Raw genomic sequence first — 22,568 nt, forward strand, 5'->3', positions numbered from 1 at the left:
CTGGCCAAAAGTATTCGTCAATACCATGTACTACAGGCAGTGAAAGATTGTTATAATTCTGAAAATGTTCCACAACTTTTAGCATATTAACATAATATATATTACAGCAATGAGAACATTAGGAAGACTATAGAAAAGAGCAGATTACCAAACAATTTTTAAAATTTTAATCTGTAATTATGCTGGTAAATTCTGAAAGGAAAGGTTATACATGGAAAGACACTGTTTACCTCATGTCAGTGACCCTACATTTTTCTTAATTGAACTTATTATAATTATAGATTCATGCTCAGCTATGAGAAATAACAGAGATCCCATATACCATTCATCCAGTTTTCTCCCAATGGTTACATCTTGCCTTAAAATGTTTTTCATCCTTTAAATTTGGATTCAAATTACAAAATAAAACCCACATACCAGTTCTAGTCATTTATTTATTAAACACATGATTATTTCCTCTCAATTCTAAAATCCTATTAAGATGCCAGTAAGGAATAAAAAGAAGAGGTCGGGTGCAGTGGCTCAGGTCTGTAATCACAGCACTTTAGAAGGAGAAGGCGGGCAGATCACTTCAGGCCAGGAGTTCAAGACCAGCTGGGCCAACATGGTGAAACCCCATCTCTACTAAAAATACACAAAACAATTAGCCAGGCATGGTGGCGCACACCTGTAATCCCCGCTACTCAGGATGCTGAGGCAGGAAGGAGAATCGCTTGAACCCAGGAGGCGGTGGTTGCAGTGAGCCAAGATTGCGCCACTGCACTCCAGCCTGGGCAACAAGAGTGAAACTCCATATTAAAAAAAAAAAAAAGGATAAACCCACAAAGATCAAGAATGTGTGAAGAGGCCGGGAGCTGTGGCTCACACCTATAAGCCCAGCACTTTGCGAGGCAGAGACGGGAGAATCACTTGAGCTCAAGAGTTCAAGATCAGCCTGGGCACATAGTGAGATCTCATCTCTACTAAAAATATAAAATAAAAAAACACACAGCCAGGCATAGTGGTGCACGCCTGTAGTTCCAGCTACTCAAGAGGCTGAGGCAGGAGGATGGCTTGAGCCCAGGAGTTTGAACCTGCAGTGAGCCATCGTCCCACCATTACACTCCAGCCTGGGTGACACAGTGAGACCCTGTCTCAAAAAAGAGAAGAAAAAAAGAATATGTGAAGAAATGAGAGACGACAGCAAATAAAAATCATCAAGATTCAAAAGATACAAGAACAGTTGGTAAGAAATAACTTATGTTGCCAAGAACACCGAAATCTAACAGTACGCAATGAGGCAGACCCCAATAAGCAGGAAGCGCACTCTAGTCACAGAATCTTGGAAGACTCAGAGACTAAGGGCACCAGGTGTCCCTAAAGGCTAAAGTGCTGATGGGACTAAAATAGAATATATAAATTTCTAAGAAGTTAGGCCCCTCCCAAAGTCCACAGACGGAATTTCTAAGTGTGAGTAGAATAGCCTGGGTTTTATAGCCGTAATGCGCTGAACCAGAGAAAGAGTCAGAGACAGCAGTCATAGCTGAAAACAGGGGAATAAAGTGAAATTTGCTTATTCAGTGATAATTTCAGGCTCCCACCCCGTACTCCTAACCATATCCCAGAATGCTATCAAACAAATATGTAAGTTCCTAAACAGATAGTAGCAAACAGGCATTTTGGAATGGAAAGCATTTCTTACATTGGTGAAGAGAAGGGTAGAGACAACAGAATCTTATGTTTTATCCTAAGTATATAAGGGGGCAATTGATTTGTTATAAACAACTAATCACCTTCCACAGAAGGGCACCAATAGTTTAAGACTATAACTATAAAAATAAATTGAAATAATATAGAAATATGGAGGAAATATGAAAATAATCTCAAAATATGGAGGAAAATAACAAAAGAATTTAGTTGAAAGTGATTTGCATCTGTTGAGCTGGAAAAAAAGAGTGACTACTGCCTCTCAACACAAGCCTTGTGATACTATCTGACTTTTTCAATTGTACACAGCACATGTATTTCTTTTTCCTTTTTTGGGAAGGGGTCTCACTATGTTGTCCAGGCTGGACTCGAATTCCTGGGCTCAAGCAATCCTCCTGCTTCAGCCTCCTGAGTAGCTGCGATAGGTGCGTGCCACTGCGCCTAGCTCCAATACATGTAATTTTTTGATACAAATGAAAAAAAAAAATTAAACCAAATCCCACTCATCCTGCAGTTTCACATCTGTAATGAATTTGCTTCGATTTACCTATAATTCTATTAATTTTAATCATTATGATCAGATATATATATTCCATACTTTTAACAAACTGCAGCACTGATTTTCATGTTTTTGTTGTTGTTTTTGAGACAGAGTCTCACTCTGTTGCCCAGGCTGGAGTACAGTGGTGCAATCCCGGCTCACTGCAACCTCCACCTCCCGGGTTCAAGCGATTCTCTTGCTTCAGCCATCAGAGTAGCTGGACTACAGGCATGCACCACCACACCCGGCTAATTTTTGTATTTTTAGTAGCCACGGGGCTTTGCCATGTTGGCCAGGCTGGTCTCAAACTCCTGAACTCAAGTTGCCTGTCTCAGCCTCCCAAAGTGCTGGGATTGCAGACATGAGCCACCATGCCTAGCCATTATTTTCTTTTTTTTTTTTTTTTTTTTTTTTTTTTGAGACAGAGTCTCGCTCTGTCACCCAGGCTGGAGTACAGTGGCCGGATCTCAGCTCACTGCAAGCTCCGCCTCCCGGGTTCATGCCATTCTCCTGCCTCAGCCTCCTGAGTAGCTGGGACTACAGGCGCCCGCCACCTCACCCGGCTAGTTTTTTGTATTTTTTAGTAGAGACGGGGTTTCACCGTGTTAGCCAGGATGGTCTCGATCTTCTGACCTCGTGATCCACCCGTCTCGGCCTCCCAAAGTGCTGGGATTACAGGCTTGAGCCACCACGCCCGGCCTAGCCATTATTTTCATGTTTTTGATTAAATGCTTGTATAGTTTCTATTGCCAGTTCTTCTAACCTTGCAAGCCATTTTATGTATTAGTTAGGTTTATTGCGGCCTTCTTTAGTGGATGCTAAAGAAAAATCTTCCTGACAAGGTTTTGTTACAAAACAATCTGCTCATTCTTTAGTCTGTACAGTTTTACTGCTGTGTAAAATATTTCCTTTAAAACTAGAATCGCTGAGGCCAGGCACAGTGGCTCACGCCTGTAATCCCAGCATTGGGAGGCTGAGGCGGGTGGATCACTTGAGGTCGGGCGTTCGAGACCAGCCTCACCAACATGGAGAAACCCCGTCTCTACTAAAAATACAAAATTAGCCAGGCATGGTGGTGCATGCCTGTAATCCCAGCTACTCGGGCAGCTTAGGCAGGAAAACTGCTTGAACCTGGGAGGCAGAGCTTGCAGTGAGCCGAGATGGCACCATTGCACCCTAGCCTGGGCAACAAGAGCGAAACTCATCTCAAAAAATAAAATAAAATAAAAAATAAAAACTAGAAGCAGTCGGGCGCGGTGGCTCGGGCCTGTAATCCCAACACTTTGGGAGGCCGAGGTGGGTGGATCACTTGAGGTCAAGAGTTCGAGACCAGTCTGGCCAACATGGTGAAACCCCATCACTACTAAAAACACAAAAATTAGGCTGGGTGCAGTGGCTCAGGTCTGTAATCCCAGCACTTTGGGAGGCCAAGGTGGGCAAATCACTTGAGGCCAGGAGTTCAAGACCAGCCTGGCCAACATGATGAAACTCCATCTCTACTAAAAATACAAAAAAAATTAGCTGGACATGATGGCGGGCGCCTGTAATCCCAGTTACTCGGGAGGCTGAGGCAGGAGAATCACTGGAACTCAGGAGGCAGAGGTTACAGTGAGTTAAGATTGCGCCATAGTACTCCAGCCTGGGCGACAAGAGCTAAACTGTCTCAAAAAAAAAAAAATTAGCCAGGCATGGTGACAGACACCTATAATTTCAGCTACTAGGGAGGCTGAGGCAGGAGAATCACTTGAGCCCAGGAGGTGGAGGTTGCAGTGAGCCAAGATCATGCCACTGTACTCCATCCTGGGCAACAGAGCGAGACTCCGTCTCAAAAAAAAAAAAAAAAACTAGAATCATTTTGTTGTTTAGCTAAAACCCTAAAGCAAAGGAAACAAAGATTACAACATACCCAGGGTAAGCCACTTCAGGATAACTGAACTCACTGGCTCACTCTTAGGGGCTAGTCAGACTTTAAAAAGATTTGGTCCATAATTCATTAGGACAACAATTCTCAGCTTGACTTGGACAGTTCGTAATCCTCTGACAAACATACTTGCTGAGTGACAGGATATTTACCTACTGAAGTCATTCTACAGTCAAAAAGTGGCAGCAAAATTACCTCTCTCAAGTAAAATTTACATAGACTAGGACTATAAACTCAATGTAACAGCTTTAAATCCTTATTCTCACAGAATAGTGACTAGAGCTTATCACTGCTAGAATTCTAGTAAGGGTCATCTGAATAGATGATTCTTACTATGTGGGATCACATGAGATGACCTAAGATTCTCAAACATACCAATGAAGTAGAGCTGTACAGAAAAGGTTACTGGTACTAGATTCATGGTAGCAAACCTTTATGAATCTAAGCTAAAAGCAGCAAGTGTTCCTCTAATGCAGCCCCACCATCTGATGCTTCAACTAGCAAAACAATAGGCACTGTAAGACAAGATCAGTTATTCCTTATCTTAGGGCTTAGCACACAATATGCTCGACACTTACTGAATGAATCCCTCCCACATGGTTTATCTACATTCCACTTCAATCCCTCCAGTAACATGAAGCTCCCACACAGTATTCGAGAGAATTCTCACTACTAAGAAAGATCTTTTTCTCAGTGAGTCAAATTCTGAGCTCCCTGTAGAACTTCTTGCTGGTCCTTGTTCTCCTCCCTCTTCTAAATACAGCTTTTCAAATAAGTGAACAGCAATATCACTCTGTCCTTGACAGACCAAACCTCTCCTCCACTCAACCATTTTTCCCTCTTATATGCTTTTAAATCCTCCTATAACCCATAACTTTCCTTTCTGAATGTGTTACAATTTATCCAGAAACTTCCAGGCTTGGCCTGAGCCCTATAACCACAGCAACTCAAACAGAGCTTTACTAAACCAATGTGAATGGCAGCAGTCATTTCAGAACCCGAGACCACTGGTTACTTATCAGTTGGGGAATACACTGCTCTATCTGCCCCAAATGTGTAACCCCAGGTCTGCCAAAGTATTGAACCTTCATGGACTAAAAATGTGGTCACTAAAAAAATACTCTAATTATATCTACTGTGCTTCCAGTGCACTTCATCCATTCCACATGGGGACAACAGAAAGTTTTCTGGGAGAATGGATGGTGGCAGCCCTGTCACAGAAAGACTTCCAATCTTCCCAGCCTGGCCAACATGGTGAAACCCCATCTCTACCAAAAATACAAAAATCATCCAGGCATGGTAGCACACCAGTAATCCCAGCTACTTGGAAGGCTGAGGCAGGAGAATCCCTTGAACCAGGAGGCAGAGGTTGCAGTAAGCAGAGATCGTGCCACAACATTCCACCCTGGGCGACAGAGTGAGAGCAAGAATCCGTCTCAAGAAAAAAAAAAAGAAAGAAACAAAGAAGACATTAAAAGGAGAGCCCACTAGACTTCAAAATGCAAACTTTGTACTGCAGAATTTCATGAAGATAATGAATACATTTGAAACCACATATCCGACAAAGAACTTGTATCTAGGATATATGAAGAACTCTGCAAACTCAACAGTAGGGAACACTTGTTCTATTTTATAGAATAAAGTGTTGCCCAATTCTCAAAAGTTAAAAAAAAAAAAAAATCCAGGCACACTGGCTCACACCTGTACTATCAGCAATTTGAAAGGCTGAGGCGGGTGGACCACTTGAGGTCGGGAGTTTGAGACCAGCCTGGCAAACATGGCAAAACCCTATCTCTAACTAAAAATACAAAAATTAGGGCCGGGCGCGGTGGCTCAAGCCTGTAATCCCAGCACTTTGGGAGGCCGAGACGGGCGGATCACGAGGTCAGGAGATCGAGACCATCCTGGCTAACACGGTGAAACCCCATCTCTACTAAAAAATACAAAAAACTAGCCGGGCGAGGTGGCGGGCGCCTGTAGTCCCAGCTACTCGGGAGGCTGAGGCAGGAGAATGGCGTAAATCCGGGAGGCGGAGCTTGCAGTGAGCCGAGATCGCGCCACTGCACTCCAGCCTGGGTGACAGAGCCAGACTCCGTCTCAAAAAAAAAAAAAAAAAAAAAATTAGCCGGGCATGGTGGCATGTGCCTGTAGTCCCAGCTACTCAGGAGGCTGAGGCATGAGAATCCCTGGAACCCAGGAGGCGGAGGTTGCAATGAGCCTGGGCCACAGAGTGAGACCCTGTCTCAAAAAAAAAAAAAAAATTAAATAAACGGAATCATACTATGAGTAACTTCTGAGATTGGCTTATTGCACTCAGCATAAATTCCTGGAGAGTCAACCATGTGGTTGCTGTGATCTCAGATCACTGCAACCTCCGCCTTCTGGGTTCAAGCAATTCTCCTGCCTCAAGCCTCCCAAGTAGCTGGGTCTACAGGTGCTCATCACCACACCTGGCTAATTTTTTGTATTTTTAGTAGAGAGAAGGTTTCACCATTATTGGCCAGGCTGGTCTCGAACTCCTGACCTCAGGTGATCCACACACCTCAGCCTCCCAAAGTGCTGGGATTACAGGCGTAAGCCACTGCACCCAGCCTCTTTTTTTCTTTTTTTAAGAGACAGAGTCTCTGCCGGGCGCGGTGGCTCAAGCCTGTAATCCCAGCACTTTGGGAGGCTGAGACGGGCGGATCACAAGGTCAGGAGATCGAGACCATCCTGGCTAACACGGTGAAACCCCGTCTCTACTAAAAAATACAAAAAACTAGCCGGGCGAGGTGGCGGGCGCCTGTGGTCCCAGCTACTCCGGAGGCTGAGGCAGGAGAATGGCGTAAACCCGGGAGGCGGAGCTTGCAGTGAGCTGAGATCCGGCCACTGCACTCCAGCCTGGGCGACAGAGCCAGACTCAGTCTCAAAAAAAAAAAAAAAAAAGAGACAGAGTCTCACTCTGTCACTCAGGATGGAGTGCAGTGGCATGATTACAGTTCACTGCAGCCTCAAACTCCTATGCTCAAGCAATCCTGCTGCCTCAGTCTCCCAAATAGCCGGGGACTACAGGCACGTGCCACCGCACCTGGCTGTACTTCATATTCATAAAATGACAAAATTATAAAGACAGAAAACATAGTAGCTGCCCAGAGATAGAGATGGGGGGGTGGCTATTGTTATTAAACGGTAGCATGTGGGATTCTGGTGGTGGTGGGACTGTTCTGTATCTTGACACACACCCATACGTACCACATACTGAACTAAATCCACACATAACACCCAAACACATAAAAATCAGTGCATGTAAAACTGGCAAAAACTGAATAAGTTCAACAGAAGAGAGGAATGTCAATTTCCTAATTATATTACACTATAATTGTGCAAGATGTTGCCATTGGGACAAAACAGATAAAAGATATATGAGATGTGTTATTTCTTCTAACTACATGTAAATCCTTAATTATCTCAAAATAAAACAGTCAAAAAAAGGAGAATCCACCATCTGTTAGGGCTTTACTCCCATTGTGACTTAACCAGAAATTATGCCTTCAATGTTGTAACACATAGAGTACTTAGCCTGACAGGGCAGTTATCATTTATCTCATGATTATCAGCTCCACACATTTTAGAAAAGAAACCCAAACATTTAAACTCTGTGTTTCAACAAATAGAGGCACCCAACAAACTTCTAAACTGTATAGTACTTACTTTTGTACACTGTGTAGCAGGTAAGAGGTCAACAAACACCTTAAGGTCTGTAAAACAACAAGGTTTATCGCCAAACTTTTTAAAATATTGGAACATTAATTCTTCTGGATCACCTGGGCGACGGGAAACAAAATCACTTTATTACTCATGAACAGAAGCATTTTCTATTTAAGTGAGAATCTAATTTGAAAACACTCAATTAAAACAAAATTTTGCTTGAGGCTGGTCCCAAGATAGTGGGTTATCTCAACTGCTTGTTCAGTTACAAACTGAACTCACTGTCCTACTCTTTCCCCCTTTTCACCACTGCACCTGACTAGTCTTTAAACAATAAAAAAATGGGCTGGATGCAGTGGCTCACACCTGTAATCCCACACTTTGGAAGACCAAGGTGGGCAATCCCTTGAAGTCAGGAGTTCAAGACCAGCCTGACAACATAGTGAAACCCCATCTCTACTAAAAGTACAAAAATTGGCCAGGTGTGATAGTGCATGCTTGTAATCCCAGCTGCTCGAGAGGATAAGGCAAAGGATCACTTGAACCCAGAAGGTGGAGATTGCAGTGAGCCAAGATCATGCCACTGTATTCCAGCCTGGGCAACAGAGCAAGACTCCATTCAAAATTTAAATTAAAATAAAGATTATAAAATAGGCTGGGTGCAGTGGCTCATGCCTGTAATGCCAGCACTTTGGGAGGCCAAGGCGGGCAAATCACCTGAGGTCAGGATCACCTGAGGGCAGATCATCGAGACCAGCCTGGCCAATATGGAGAAACTCATCTCGACTAAAAAATATAAAATTGGCCGGGCGCGGTGGCTCAAGCCTGTAATCCCAGCACTTTGGGAGGCCGAGACGGGCGGATCACGAGGTCAGGAGATCGAGACCATCCTGGCTAATATGGTGAAACCCCGTCTCTACTAAAAATTACAAAAAACTAGCCGGGCGAGGTGGTGGGCGCCTGTAGTCCCAGCTACTCGGGAGGCTGAGGCAGGAGAATGGCGTAAACCCGGGAGGCGGAGCTTGCAGTGAGCTGAGATCCGGCCACTGCACTCCAGTCTGGGCGACAAAGCGAGACTCCGTCTCAAAAAAAAAAAAAAAAAAAAAATATATATATATATATATAAAATTAGCTGGGTGTGGTGGTACGCACCTGTAATCCCAGCTACTTGGGAGGCTGAGGCAGGAGAATTGCTTGAACCCGGGAGGCGGAAGTTGCAGTGAGCCGAGACTGCACCACTGCACCCCAGCCTGGGCAACAGAGACAGACTCCATCTCAAAAAAAAAAAAAAAAACTGTAAGCTAGGCCAGGTGCAGTTGCTCACGCCTGTAATCCCAGCACTTTGGGAGGCCAAGGTGGGGAGATCACTTGAGGCCAGGAGTTTGAGACCAGCCTGGGCAACATGGCAAAACCCCATCTCTACTGAAAATACAAAAATTAGCCAGATGTGATGGCGCTTGCCTGTAGTTCCAGCTACTTGGGAGGCTGAGGCAGGAGAATCACTTGAACCCAGGAGGCAGAGGTTGCAGTGAGTGGAGACTGCACCACTACACTCCAACCTGGGACCTGGGCAACAAAGGGAGACACTGTCTCAAAAGAAATAATTATAAAATAAAAACCCGTAAGCAAACTCATAGTATGAGCAAAGAATTACTGCTTTCCTTTAGGGACGTGGTAATTTTTCCAGCAAAATTGTGAACTAGTACGATGACGACATCCTTTACTTATTGAGCAATAAGATCATAAAGAATCATTTTATAAAAAGATATAAAGGCTTCATCAAATTTCCTGAAGGATTCTCTCAATGCTTTACTATCCACGTCATTCTTTTCCGCTATCTTGTCATTATCCAAGTAAATTTTCTCTTCAGTTACAAATCGCTAATTCCACCAAATATTCTTTTGTCAATAGTTTTTTGAGTGCTTCGAGCAGATTTTCAAGAAACCTTTCATCCACTTCATGAAACTTTTCCAAAACTGGCAATTTTACTTTGAAATTGATTTTGACTTTATTATTTTTGAGGGTTTTTTTTTTTTTTTTTAAAGACAGAGTCTCACTGTGTCACCCAGGCTGAAGCCAGAGTGCAGTGGCACGATCTTGGCTAACTGCAACCTCCATCTCTTGGTTCAAGCGATTCTCGTGTCTCAACCTCCCAAGTAGCTGGGACACAGGCACACGCCAACACGCCCAGATAACTTTTTGGTTTTTTGTTTGTTTTTTGAGACGGACTCTCACTGTCACCCAGGCTGGAGCGCAGCAGCACGATCTCAGCTCACAACCTCCACCTCCCAGGTTCAAGCAATTCTCCTGCCTCAGCCTCCCAAGTAGCTGTAACTACAGGCGTGTGCCACCGCGCCTGGCTAATTTTTTGTACTTTTAGTAGAGACAGTGTTTCACCAAGTTGGCCAGGCAGGTCTTGAACACCTGACCTCAGGTGATCCACTCACCTCGGCCTCCCAAAGTGCTGGGATTACAGGCATGAGCCACTGCGCCCAGCCAATTTTTTGTATTTTTAGCAGAAACAGGGTTACGGCCATGTTGCCCAGGCTGGTCTCGAACTCCTGAGCTCAAGTGTTCCGCCCACCTTGGCCTCCCAATGTGCTAGGATTACAGGTGTGAGCCACTGCACCCAGCCAGGTTTTTTCATTTTTTATAACTAAATTTTTGAGACAATTTCTGGCTGTGTCACCCAGGCTGGAGTGAAGGCGCGATCTCGGATCACTATAACCTCTGCCTCCTGGGCTCAAGAGATTCTCCTGCCTCAGCCTCCTGAGTAGCTAAAACTACAGATGTGCACCACTATGCCCAACTAATTTTTTTGTATTTTTTGTAGACGGGGTTTCACTATGTTGCCCCAGCTGATCTCCAACTCCTGAGCTCAAGCAAACCACCCACAACAGCCTCTCAAAGTGCTGGGATTACAGGTGTGAGCCACCGCAACCAGTTGATTTTGACTTTATTGTTGGGTCAGCAACAGAATGCCTGACAAAGACTCTGACGGAACAGGGAGATAAGTTAATGTTAAGCCAAGATGAATATATGATAAAGGACTAATTTTATAAGTGATCCATTCATTAGCAAATATTTTCAGGCTATGAAGACACCTGCTTCCCAAACATGACTCTATCCAGTGTAGATCTCAAATAACGTATATAGCACTTGGGTATTAAGGGCATTCTCCAGGCTTCCCAGATATCATATGGTTTCTTACCCAGTTTGTACTCATCGTTACAACCTTGACTTCGTAAACGCCTAATCAGCTCCAATTTAGCTAGATGTGGTCCTCGGAGATGGCGAGAACTTTTAGATTCTTCCATTATCCGATCTTCTATAAACTTCACAGCTTCTTCTGCAGAATAATGTACTTCTCCTTCTAAAGAGCTGAGGAGAAGCACGTGAAAAAGGTATTTTATTGCCTCTATCATCCTTCCCAAAGCTTAAAGTCAAGCCAAACTCATTTAAAAAAAAAAAAAAAAAAAAAAAACTTTGATAATTATAAAATAATAGAAAAAGGAATAAAAGAGAACTATGAACATATTCTAACAGATAACATGTTATAAGATTACCTTCAATTTTGGCATTTGATTACTGCGGCATAACTTAACCTTTTTTAAAAAAGAATGAATAATTTTGTCTATATGAAATATTGCCTGGCCGGGCATGGTGGCCCACACCTGTAATCCCAGCACTTTGGGAGCCCAAAGTGGGCGGATCACGTGAGGTCAGGAGTTCGAGACCAGCCTGGCCAACATGGTGAAACCCCATCTCTACTAAAAGTACAAAAAATTAGCCGGGCGTGGTGGCATGCACCTGTAGTCCCAGCTACTCAGAAGGGTGAGGCAGGAGAATCACTTGAACCCGGGAGGGAGAGGTTGCAGAGAGCCAAGATCACGCCAATGCACTCCAGCCTAGATGACAGAGCGAGACTCCATCTCAAAAAAAAAAAAGAAAAAGAAAAAATATTGCCTAATAAAAATATAAGGCTGGGTGTGGTGGCTCACACTTGAAATTCCAGCCCTTTGGGATGCTGAGGTGGGAGGACTGCTTGGGCCCATGAGTTTGAGACCAGCCTAGGCAATGCATGGAGATCCCATCTCTACAAAAAATTTTAAACTTAGCCAATTATGGTGGTGCACACCTGCAGTCTCAGCTACTTGGAAGGCTGCTGTGGGATGATCATTTGTGCCTGGGAGGCAGAGATTACAGTGGAAGGCAATATCACACCACTGCACTCCAGACTGGGTGTCAGAGCAAGACCCCATCTCAAAAAAAAAAAAAAAAAAAAAAGGCCAGGCATGGTGGCTCACACTTGTATGGTAGGCCAAGGAGGGTGGCTCACTTGAGCTTACGAGTTCAAGATCAGCCTGGGCAACATGGTGAAACCCCATCTCTAAAAAAATACAAAAATTAGGCAGGTGTGGTGGTTCATGCCTGTAGTCCCAGCTACTTTGGGGACTGAAGCAAAAGGATCACTTAAGCCCAGGAGTCAGAGGTTGCAGTGAGCCAAGATCACACCACTGCACTCCAGTCTAGGTGACAGAGTGAGACTCTGTCTCAAAAAAAACAAAAATTAAAAATTAAATACACACACACACATATATTTTTGAGATGGGGTCTTGTACATTTTACCGCTTTAAGAATGAAAGCTGAAGCTGGAGCCGGGCGCGGTGGCTCAAGCCTGTAATCCCAGCACTTTGGGAGGCCGAGACGGGCGGATCACGAGGTCAGGAGATCGAGACCATCCTGGCTAACACGGTGAAACCCCGTCTCTACTAAAAAATACAAAAAACTAGCCAGGCGAGGCGGTGGGCGCCTGTAGTCCCAGCTACTCGGGAGGCTGAGGCAGGAGAATGGCGTGAACCTGGGAGGCGGAGCTTGCAGTGAGCTGAGATCCGGCCACTGCACTCCAGCCTGGAGGACAGAGCGAGACTCCGTCTCAAAAAAAAAAAAAAAGAAAGCTGAAGCTGGGTGTGGTGGCTCACGCCTGTAATCCCAGCACTTTGGGAGGCTGAGGCAGTGGATCATGAGGTCAGGAGTTCAAGACCAGCCTGGCCAGCATGGTGAAACCTGTCTCTACTAAAAATACAAAAAATATTAGCCAGGTGTGGTGGGGAGCGCCTGTAGTCCCAGCTACTTGGGAGGCTGAGGCAGGAGAATTGTTTGAACCTGGCAGGCAGAGGTTGTAGTGAGCCGAGATTGCACCACTGCACTCCAGCCTAGGCAACAGAGAGAGTTTCCGTCTCAAAAAAAAAAAAAAAAAGAATGAAAACTAAGAAAAATTAGGTAATGTAGTTAATATTATGAAGCAAGCATCAGCTCATAACTGTCATCTTGAATCTTACTTCTGTATTGATTTTTTAAAAGATGCCATTTATTCATTTACCTCTAGATGCCTATAAAAAGGAAAAAAAGCCGGGCGCGGTGGCTCAAGCCTGTAATCCCAGCACTTTGGGAGGCCGAGACGGGCGAATCACGAGGTCAGGAGATCGAGACCATCCTGGCTAACACGGTGAAACCCCGTCTCTACTAAAAAATACAAAAAAACTAGCCGGGCGAGGTGGCGGGCGCCTGTAGTCCCAGCTACTCGAGAGGCTGAGGCAGGAGAATGGCGTAAACCCGGGAGGCGGAGCTTGCAGTGAGCTGAGATCCGGCCACTGCACTCCAGCTTGGGCGACAGAGCGAGATTCCGTCTCCAAAAAAAAAAGGAAAAAAAAATTTTATTGTAGTGCTGCCTACGATAGCCAATAACAAAAGGACAAAGGAAAAAAAAGAGATCTTCAAAAATCCAAGTAGCATCAATAGGGAAAAGGCTAAATGAATTATGGTACATCTGGAGTACTCCTAAGCTGCTGGGGGAAAAAAAAAAAATGAAAGAGATCTATATGTACCAGAAATGAAAGATGTTCAAGAAATATTTTAAGGCAGAAAATAACAGGTTGCAAATCATGTCTAATACAATCCCATTTTTATATTATATAAGGATAATTAAGCTGGGCGCAATGGCTCATGCCTGTAATCCCAGCAGTTTGGGAGGCTAAGATGTGGTGGTGGGTGGATCACCTGAGGTCAGGAGTTCGAGACCATCCTGGCCAACACAGTGAAACCCCGTCTCTACCAAAAATACAAAAATTCGCTGGGCATGGTGGCGGGCACCTGTAGTCCCAGCTATTCGGAAGGCTGCGGCAGGAGAACTGCTTGAATCTGGGAGGCAGAGGTTGCAGTGAGCCAAGATCATGCCATTGCACTCCAGCCTGGGTGACAAGAGTCAATCTCCGTCTCAAAAACAAAAAAAGAGAAAAAGAAAAAGAATAATTATCTTAGCATAAACATGAAAATAAATCTGGCAGAAAGGCACCAAACTGTTAAAAATAGTTATTTCTGGAATGGTAGGATAAGTGGAAATTAGCACACCACATATTTCGGCACTAACGTGATTTTTAGAATGAACTTGTGTATTTTATACTTTAAAAAATAGGAAAAAATCTCTTACTTTGAAAGGAATACTTTATTGAGACAGAAAAAGAGAATTCGATTGGCTTATAATGAAATCCTTTCACTACACTATATTAAAAAGCGCCATTGTAATTCAGGAAAGAAGACAACTTACTGTTCACCTTCAGCAGGAGGAGTCCAGGCCTCTTCAATCAGTCGAAAGACAGAATCGAAATAAGTCAGATAGAACTGCCAGTCATCTGAGCTAAAATCAGATTGAATGATGCACACAGGATTAAACTCAAGTTGTGACAGATCTGCCTTAGGAACTATGATATTCAATTTATTTTGTAAGTTACATTTTAGTATGTAGTAGGTTGGCTCACCCCCACCCACTCCATGTTTCCTTTGCAACTCTAAAAGGCATTCCAGAGGCATTTTCAAAGTAATACTACTTTGTATTTGTAAAGACTAGTAAGCTACTCTTTCCCTCAATAAAATGACCAGGTCTAGAAAACTAATATTCATAACAGACAAGTCCCCACATAAGCACTTCCAAAATGGAGGGAAGGGGAGAGAAGTGCTGCAGCAAAGAATGAAGGCTCTCTCTTTCAGGGGAATACTGAATTTGAGAAATTAATGATTTTCAGTGTTCATTCTTAAACCCTAACTAGAATTCAGCACCATGATCACAAGTATCTTTTTTTTTCTTTTTGAGATGGAGTCTCACTCTGTCACTCAGGCTGGAGTGCAGTGGCACGATCTCAGCTCACTGCAACCTCCACCTCCTGGGTTCAAGTGATTCTTGTGCCTCAACCTCCCAAGAAGCTGGGACTACAGGCACGCACCACCACGACTAACTAATTTTTGTATTTTTAGTAAAGACAGGGTTTTGCCACGTTGGCCAGGCTGGTCTCAAACTCCTGACCTCAAGTGATCTGCCCGCCTCGGCCTCCCAAAGTGCTGGGATTACAGGCATGAGCCACCACGCCCAGACTACAAGTACCATTATAATACTCTACTGAAAGATGAAGGCTCCTTACAAACCTTTACAAACATGCAGGACACAACTACTATAAGAAAACTTTATGCCCAGAAACTTTAAAACACAAGACACCAAGAAAATCAACAGTGAGGTCTTAAAGCCTCACTACAGTCAAATGGTATAAAAGAAAGCTTTTACTTACTTTTTTAGTAAGAGGCGCCGGGAAAGGGCATTGCACTCTGGCCACCTGCTCAGCTTCTTGTACATAGCCATGCATTTATTTTCCCGACTCTGAATCTCACTTGTCAACTTCTCTAAAATCAAAAGTTGTAAAAGTTGATAAGCTGGTTTCATTTCTGACAATTACCAGATAGAGTCCAACCACAAGAAGGAAAATGTCACATTTTCCTTTCTTCCTTTTTTGTTTTTATTTTTTGAGATGGAGTTTCACTCTTGCCACCCAGGCTGGAGTGCAATGGCATGATCTTGGCTCACTGCAACCTCCACCTCCTGGGTTCAAGTGATTCTCCTGTCTCAGCCTCCCAAGTGGCTGGGATTACAGGCACCTGCCACCACGCCTGGCTGATTTTTGTATTTTTTAGTAGAGACAGGGTTTCACCATGTTGGCCAGGCTGGTCTTAAACTCCTGACCTCAGGTGATCCACCCATCTCAGCCTCCTAAAGTGCTGGGATTACTGCTGTGAGCTACCGGGCCTGGCCTAAATGTCACATTTTTTAATTCACTCTCTTACAAAATGGGACCACTATTACATACAAACTACTACTATCTTATTAAAGATTATTTTACTTCAAAGAAAAAAGTACATTACTGACAGTAAATTTTTATAATCATTTTCTTTGTAAAATGATAGGTTCCACAATGTATTGGGTTGAAGATCTATTAACAGTACATGGGTTATACTTATAAAATCCCAACAGCATCTAGGGACTAGTAAATTTAGTCCATAGACAGGCTGCCCATCCATACAGTTCCAAAATATCAAATAGGGCTGGGCTGACGTGAGGTAAGAAAGATGAGATGTTGAAAGAACACAAAAAAAGAGTGGAGATGAATCAAACTCTTTCCAAACAACTGAAAACAAAAAAACTAGGATGATAGTCCTGACCAAATTAGATTTGCCCAACTGTTTAGTAGATTAAGGATACCAAAAATTACATTATGAATTTCCTGTTGAGAATCTAAATTTTAACTATCCATAGAACTATAATCTAGTTTAAAAAAAAAGGAAAAAAAAAAAAAAAGGCCAGGCATGACAGGTCACACCTGTAGTAATCCCAGCACTTTGGGAGGCTGAAGCAGGCAGATCACTTGAGCCCAGGAGTTCAAGACCAGCCTGGGCAACATAGTGAGACCCTGCCTCTACAAAAAATGTAAAAATTGGCCAGGTTTAGTGGCATACGCCTGGAGTCCTAACAATTTAGGAGGCTGTAGTGAAAGGATAACTTAAACCCCGGAGGTCAAGGCTGCAGTGAGCTGTGATGGTGCTACTGCATTCTAGCCTGGCTAACAGAGCAAAGCCCTGTCTCAAAAAAAAAAAAAAAAAAAAAAAAAAAGTTTCTTGGGAGTAGCCTAAATATGCACCAAAAACTTGTTAAGTAAATTTCTATATTCACACTGTGGAACACTGGACAGTCATTAAAGAGAGTGAGGTAGTGAACTTTATCTCTAGGAAATACAATTTAGTTAAAATAATAATAAAATAATGGAGGCCAGGTGTGGTGGCTCACACCTATAATCCCAGCACTTTGGGAGGCCGAGGCAGGCAGATCACTTGAGATCAGGAGTTTGAGACCAGCCTGGTCAACACTGTGAAACCCCGTCTCTACTAAAAATACAAAAATTAGCTGGGCGTGGTGGTGCATGCCTGTAATCCCAGCTACTCAGGAGGCTGAGGCAGAAGAATCGCTTGAACCCAGGAGGCGGAGGTTGCAGTGAGCTGAGATTACGCCACTACACTCCAGCCTGGCCACAGAGCGAGACTCTGCCTCCAAAAAAAAAAAAAAAAATAGAAACAATGGAGCCCAGTGTGGTGGTGTGTGCCCCTAGTCCTAGTTACTTGGGAGGCTGAGATGGGAGAATTGCTTGAGCCCAGGAGTTCCCAGCCTCGGCAACACAGTGAGCCCTCATCTCTTTAAAATAAATCAACAAATAATAAAAATAAATAATGGGTATAAGAGTATGCAGAGCAGAGTTCACGAACTCAAATGCCTTCATAGGACAAAAATGTAAATAAAGAAGGAATGTTTGTGGTATCTACAGAGTACAAATCCTAACTAGAGGGGCAATTTTTAAAGAAAAAAATTTTTTTAATAAAAACATTGCACTAACTGAATAAGATTATTCTATGAGCCAGGCATACTATGTTTTCATTCGTGTTTAAGAAAAAAAAAAAAGTGGAGAAGATGAATCTTTCGAAGAATATAAAGTATAACTGGAGGAAAACCTATGGGAAGAGGGCTAGAGATCTGAAGCATAACCTTTCACATTCCTTGAAGTTTCTGAATCTGTTATTTTCAAGTAAAAACATTTTTAAAAATAAATTTACAACATACAGAAAAGTCTGGAAGAATATAACAAAATGATCAAAAGTGTTTATGTCTTTATATCCTTATGTGGAAATTTTCTACGATAAACATTTTTCATGTTTAAATAAGAAAAAAAAAAAGCTTTAAGAAAATTTTTAAAAATTACCTCCTAATTTCCCTCTGATGACATCCAAGGCCTCCTGGTACTTTCCCAAACGTTCCAGGATCATATAATAAAGTTCAACCTTACAGAAAAAAAAACAAGAAGTGCAACCTCTGAAACTTTTCAATAATAAAGAGATAGTCATTTATAGGTTTTTAAAAAGTTATTTAATAGAGCATGTCTTCAAATGAGATGAAACTGACAGTAAGAGAAAGGTAACAGGATCTTCTCCATCTATCTCTCTCCCATCTATATACATCTCAGCCTAGAGTACTTGCTAGAAACAGCTCAGTGATTAGACCTAAGCTGAGGGCTTCACATTTACCCAAAGGCCAAGAGTGAGGACCCAGCTATCAAACTGGAACAAAACAACAGTTTATAGTATTATAACATAATATTGTAGCACCAGCAAAAAAATGAGAACACAAAAGTGGGCTTAAAATACTCACTTCAGCCTCAGCTTCTATCTTGTCCTCTTTCACCATTTTTTCTACCATTCTCTCAGCAAGGGGCAGAAACATTGTTTTTGAGAGGTTTTCATCCTGTGCCGATATAGACTGAAAGAAGAAAAATAACGTTTCATTCTAATTTCTCCCCTGCTTGCGCTATTGATAGTAACATTACCGTTAATTGGGCACATAATTATCAATCCATCATGTCAAATATCAGATCTAATATGAATTCCCTGCCAAGGAGGCACATTACAGAGTGGTTTGTTTTACAAAAGATTTCTCTGCTAAAGATTCATTATCCTATGTGTTCTTGAAATACTGAGCTTCCACAATACAACCTAGCATTTAAGTCGGTTATTTATACATTTTTCTAAAAGAATATAAAGAGGCAGCATGCCTATACTGTTTATTATTTATGAGTATTATCAGGTATTTGAAGAGGAAAGCCTTCCAGGTATCTTTGAGATGTTCACATACTGCAAGAGAAATGCCAATTCCTTTCATTACACAGTTTACTAGTAGCTAGTTACCTTAAATTGGTAACAAAAATTAACACATGAAATTCATAAAAATAACGTCAGAATCTGCTCACAGATCACTTAACCCTTGTAAACAACCTTTCAAAGTAGATGTTATGCTTATTTTACAAAGAAACTAAGGTTAGGCCAGGTGTGGTGGCTCATGACTGTAAACTTAACACTCTGGGAGGCTGAGACAGGTGGATCCCTTGAGGCCAGAAGTTTTGAGACCAGCCTGGACAACATGGCAAAACTCCCATCTCTACTGAAAAAAAAATTTTAAATTAGCTGGGTGTGTGTGGTGCTGCATGATTGTAATCCTAGCTACTCGGGAGGCTGAGGCATGAGAATCACTTGAACCTAGGAGGTGCATTGTGCCATGCACTCCAGTTTGGACAACAGAAAAAAAAAAAAATTAAAGTTAAGAGATTTCCCAAACAGCTTTACCAGACATGTGGTAAAGCTAACGTATGAAAGCAGACCTGTCTGACCCCATAACATCTGTTCTTAATCACTACTTTTAAATCCTTCCTCCCCATCCTCTCCTATACAGAATCTCACTTTGGTCCCTGGGAGAGAAGTGTCTCCTTTCTGCAAAAGAGCAAACTGAGGCTCAGAAAGGAGAAGTGATAAAAGAAGGCCACCCAGTTCAATGAGCCATTAACTAACCAGCAATGTTGTCTTAAAGGCAAACATCAAGTTGTAATATCAAACATTTCAAGGCTCATGCTTGATCAAGCAACCCAGCAATAGATCAGAAATTCAGGGGAAATACAGTCCATGCTACCCACAAATAAACTGATATACCAACTCATGAACAATACTCAAAATCCCTAACTTAAGTCAACTGACAACACAAACTCCCTGTCTGACATGCTACAACACATTACGCAAAATGTTCACAGTCAGATGCAGAGGCTGATGCCTGTAATCCCAGCACTTTGGGAGGCTGAGGCAGGAGGATTGATTGCTTGAGGCCAGGAGTTCAAGACCAGCCTGGTCTTGAACAGTCTCACTGTCGCCCAAGCTGGAATCCAGTGGTACAATCTCATCTCACTGCAACCTCCACCTCCCAAGTTCAAGTGATCCTTCTGCCTCAGCCTCCAGAGTAGCTGCGATTACAGGCACGTGCCACCACGCCCAGCCAATTTTTATATTTTTAGTAGAGATGGGGTTTTACCATGTTGGTCAGGATGGTCTCGATTTCCTGACCTCGTGATCCACCCACCTCGGCCTCCCAAAGTGCTGGGATTACAGGTGTGACCCACCACATCTGACCAAAAAAAAGAATTTTGTTTTAATTAGCCAGGCAAGGTGGTATGCACCTGTAGTCCCAGATACTTGGGAGGTTGAGGTAGAGGGACTATTTGAGCCTAGGAGGTCAAGACAGCAGTGAGCTATGATTGATTGCACCACTGCACTCCTGCCTGGGTGACAGCGTGACCCTGTCTCAAAAAAAAAAAAAAAGTTCAGAAGACACATTGAGGACAATGACTATATAAAAAATAAAACCAAACCTCAATCCCATTCTGAATGCCATACTCACTTGCATAATTAAGCTCATCACAGACCAAAAGTAGTAGGGATTTTTGGGGACAATCTTATATAGAGCCATGCCAGCCTAAAAGAGAACCATAAATATTTTATTTAGAAACACCATACAGAGGGGGATTAATGATCTAGACACATGACAAAAAATTTATTGGGAGAACAGCAATATATTTACATATTCCAGTTAGTAAATGCCTAGTGACTTGATGGCTATAGCAATAGTAGTAATCACAAAGGTGAATATTCATGTTATGAGTGACACTTCAATTTCTGAACCAGAATTTTCTAAAATTAAAGTCCGATATTTCCAGAATACACTGCAATCCAATATAGTTCTAGCAAACTACAAAGCAAACACAAAATTTGGCTTGTAAGTGTACTATACATCAATAAACTTTACTGAAGATACCATACTAACCAGTTATTAGTAAAAACAAATAAACAAGCCCAGAGAATACACTTAAACTTCAATATCAGAAAAGATTACTATGCCATAATTCAAAAATTCTTCTTAGGAAAATAATATGGTTACTTCAAGATTCCAATAATTAGAACTAAAATCTTTCATTATAAAATGTATAATATGCAAATACTTAAAAGCAAGAACATGCTTTTAAAAAAGAATAGACCTATTCAAGCATAATTTAGACTGTATCCATAATTAGCCAACTAGTAATTGACGCTAAAAACTCCATCAAGTAATTTTCATATGTTTTTTAATCTTTTGCCTACCGCCAATCTAGTTCCAAAATTACTGCCAATCTAATGGAGCTCCTATGAAGTAGAAGAAACTATCTATTCCCAACAAAGATTCAAAGATCGAGTCCCTGTCCCAAAGCCATTTAAAAGCGAGGGAGAAAACAAATACATAAATGACTGAAATGTATTTAGCATTTAAAATAAATGTCCTGGGCCAGGCACAGTGGCTCATGCCTGTAATCCCTGCACTTTGGGAGGCCGAGGCTGGCAGATCACCTGAGGTCAGGAGTTCGAGACCAGGCGAGCCAACATGGAAAAACTCCATCTCTACTAAAAATACAAAAATTAGCTGGATGTGGCAGCAGGGACCTGTAATCCAAGCTACTCGGGAGGCTAAGATAGAGAATCGCTTAAACCTGGGAGGTGGAGGTTGCAGTGACCAGATATTGCGCCACTGCACTCTAGCGTGGGCAACAGAGTGAGACTCTGTCTCCAAAAAATAAATAAATAATAATAAAAAATAAATGTCCTAGGCCAGCCATGATGACTCATGCCTGTAATCCCAACATTTTGGGAAGCTGAGACAGGAGGATCATTTGAGCTCAAGGAGTTTGAGACTAGCCTGGGCAACATTTTAAATCTTACACACACACACACACACACACACACACACACACACGTTAACCAGCGTGGTGGCAAGCACCTGTGCAACATTTTAAATCTTACACACACACACACACACACACACACACACACACACACATATGTTAACCAGCGTGGTGGCAAGCACCTGTGGTCCCAGCTACTGGTGAGGGGCTAAGGTGGGAAGATCACCTGAGCCCAGGGAGATGGAGGCTGCAGTGAGCTGTGATCACACCACTGCACTCCAGCGAGGGCAACAGAGACTCTGTTTCAAAATCAAAATGATAAAACTAAAATATAAAAATAAATGTCCTATATAAAACACCATGCTAGGGTTTTTCCAAGGAAGGCAAAGTTGTTCATTTTCTTACCTCTTTCTTCCTTAAGGGAAAGTACAGAGGAGAACGTTATAATTAAAGCCCCTCCAAGGTAGCCATCTTTCAGATGACTTTGAAGGTCAAACAGAACATGGCGGCGGGGTGCGGGGGTGTGGTAACGATACATATAAAACTACAAATATTTGCAGTGAATGGGTAAATGAATCACCTCAAAGTAGGAGAAAAATGAGTCTGAACAAAAAACATTCAAGAAAGTTAAGGGATATATGCTGATAAAAACAAGTAGGATATCTGGCTAAAACAATTCAGAGTAGTAGGAAAAGTGTTGAAAGATAGGCCAAGGTACTTTTGTTGTAAGGTGTTAAAAAAAGGAGCCTATACAGAATAGAGAAGTGATATATATAAA

The 22,568-nt window shown here is 42.5% G+C and overlaps 1 protein-coding gene across 9 annotated transcripts in view; it reads right to left on the reverse strand.

Moving 5' to 3' along the window:
• NAA25 (N-alpha-acetyltransferase 25, NatB auxiliary subunit) overlaps positions 1-22,568 on the reverse strand; it is an 86,742-nt gene that overhangs the window by 37,119 nt on the left and 27,055 nt on the right. For all 9 annotated transcript variants that reach the window (XR_012420682.1, XR_012420684.1, XR_012420685.1 and 6 more), the window contains 7 exons: positions 20,479-20,553; positions 18,412-18,519; positions 17,966-18,044; positions 15,455-15,566; positions 14,443-14,532; positions 11,047-11,216; positions 7,839-7,951 (listed from right to left, as the gene is read on the reverse strand). Coding sequence is in view for 4 of the 9 variants with exons in the window: in XM_005572287.5 (XP_005572344.1) it covers positions 7,839-7,951; positions 11,047-11,216; positions 14,443-14,532; positions 15,455-15,566; positions 17,966-18,044; positions 18,412-18,519; positions 20,479-20,553 (747 nt within the window). In the remaining 5 variants the exon portion in view is untranslated. The remainder of the gene's footprint in view (positions 1-7,838; positions 7,952-11,046; positions 11,217-14,442; positions 14,533-15,454; positions 15,567-17,965; positions 18,045-18,411; positions 18,520-20,478; positions 20,554-22,568) is intronic.

Source organism: Macaca fascicularis, chromosome 11 (assembly GCF_037993035.2).
Source record: "Macaca fascicularis isolate 582-1 chromosome 11, T2T-MFA8v1.1".
NCBI lineage: Eukaryota > Metazoa > Chordata > Mammalia > Primates > Cercopithecidae > Macaca > Macaca fascicularis.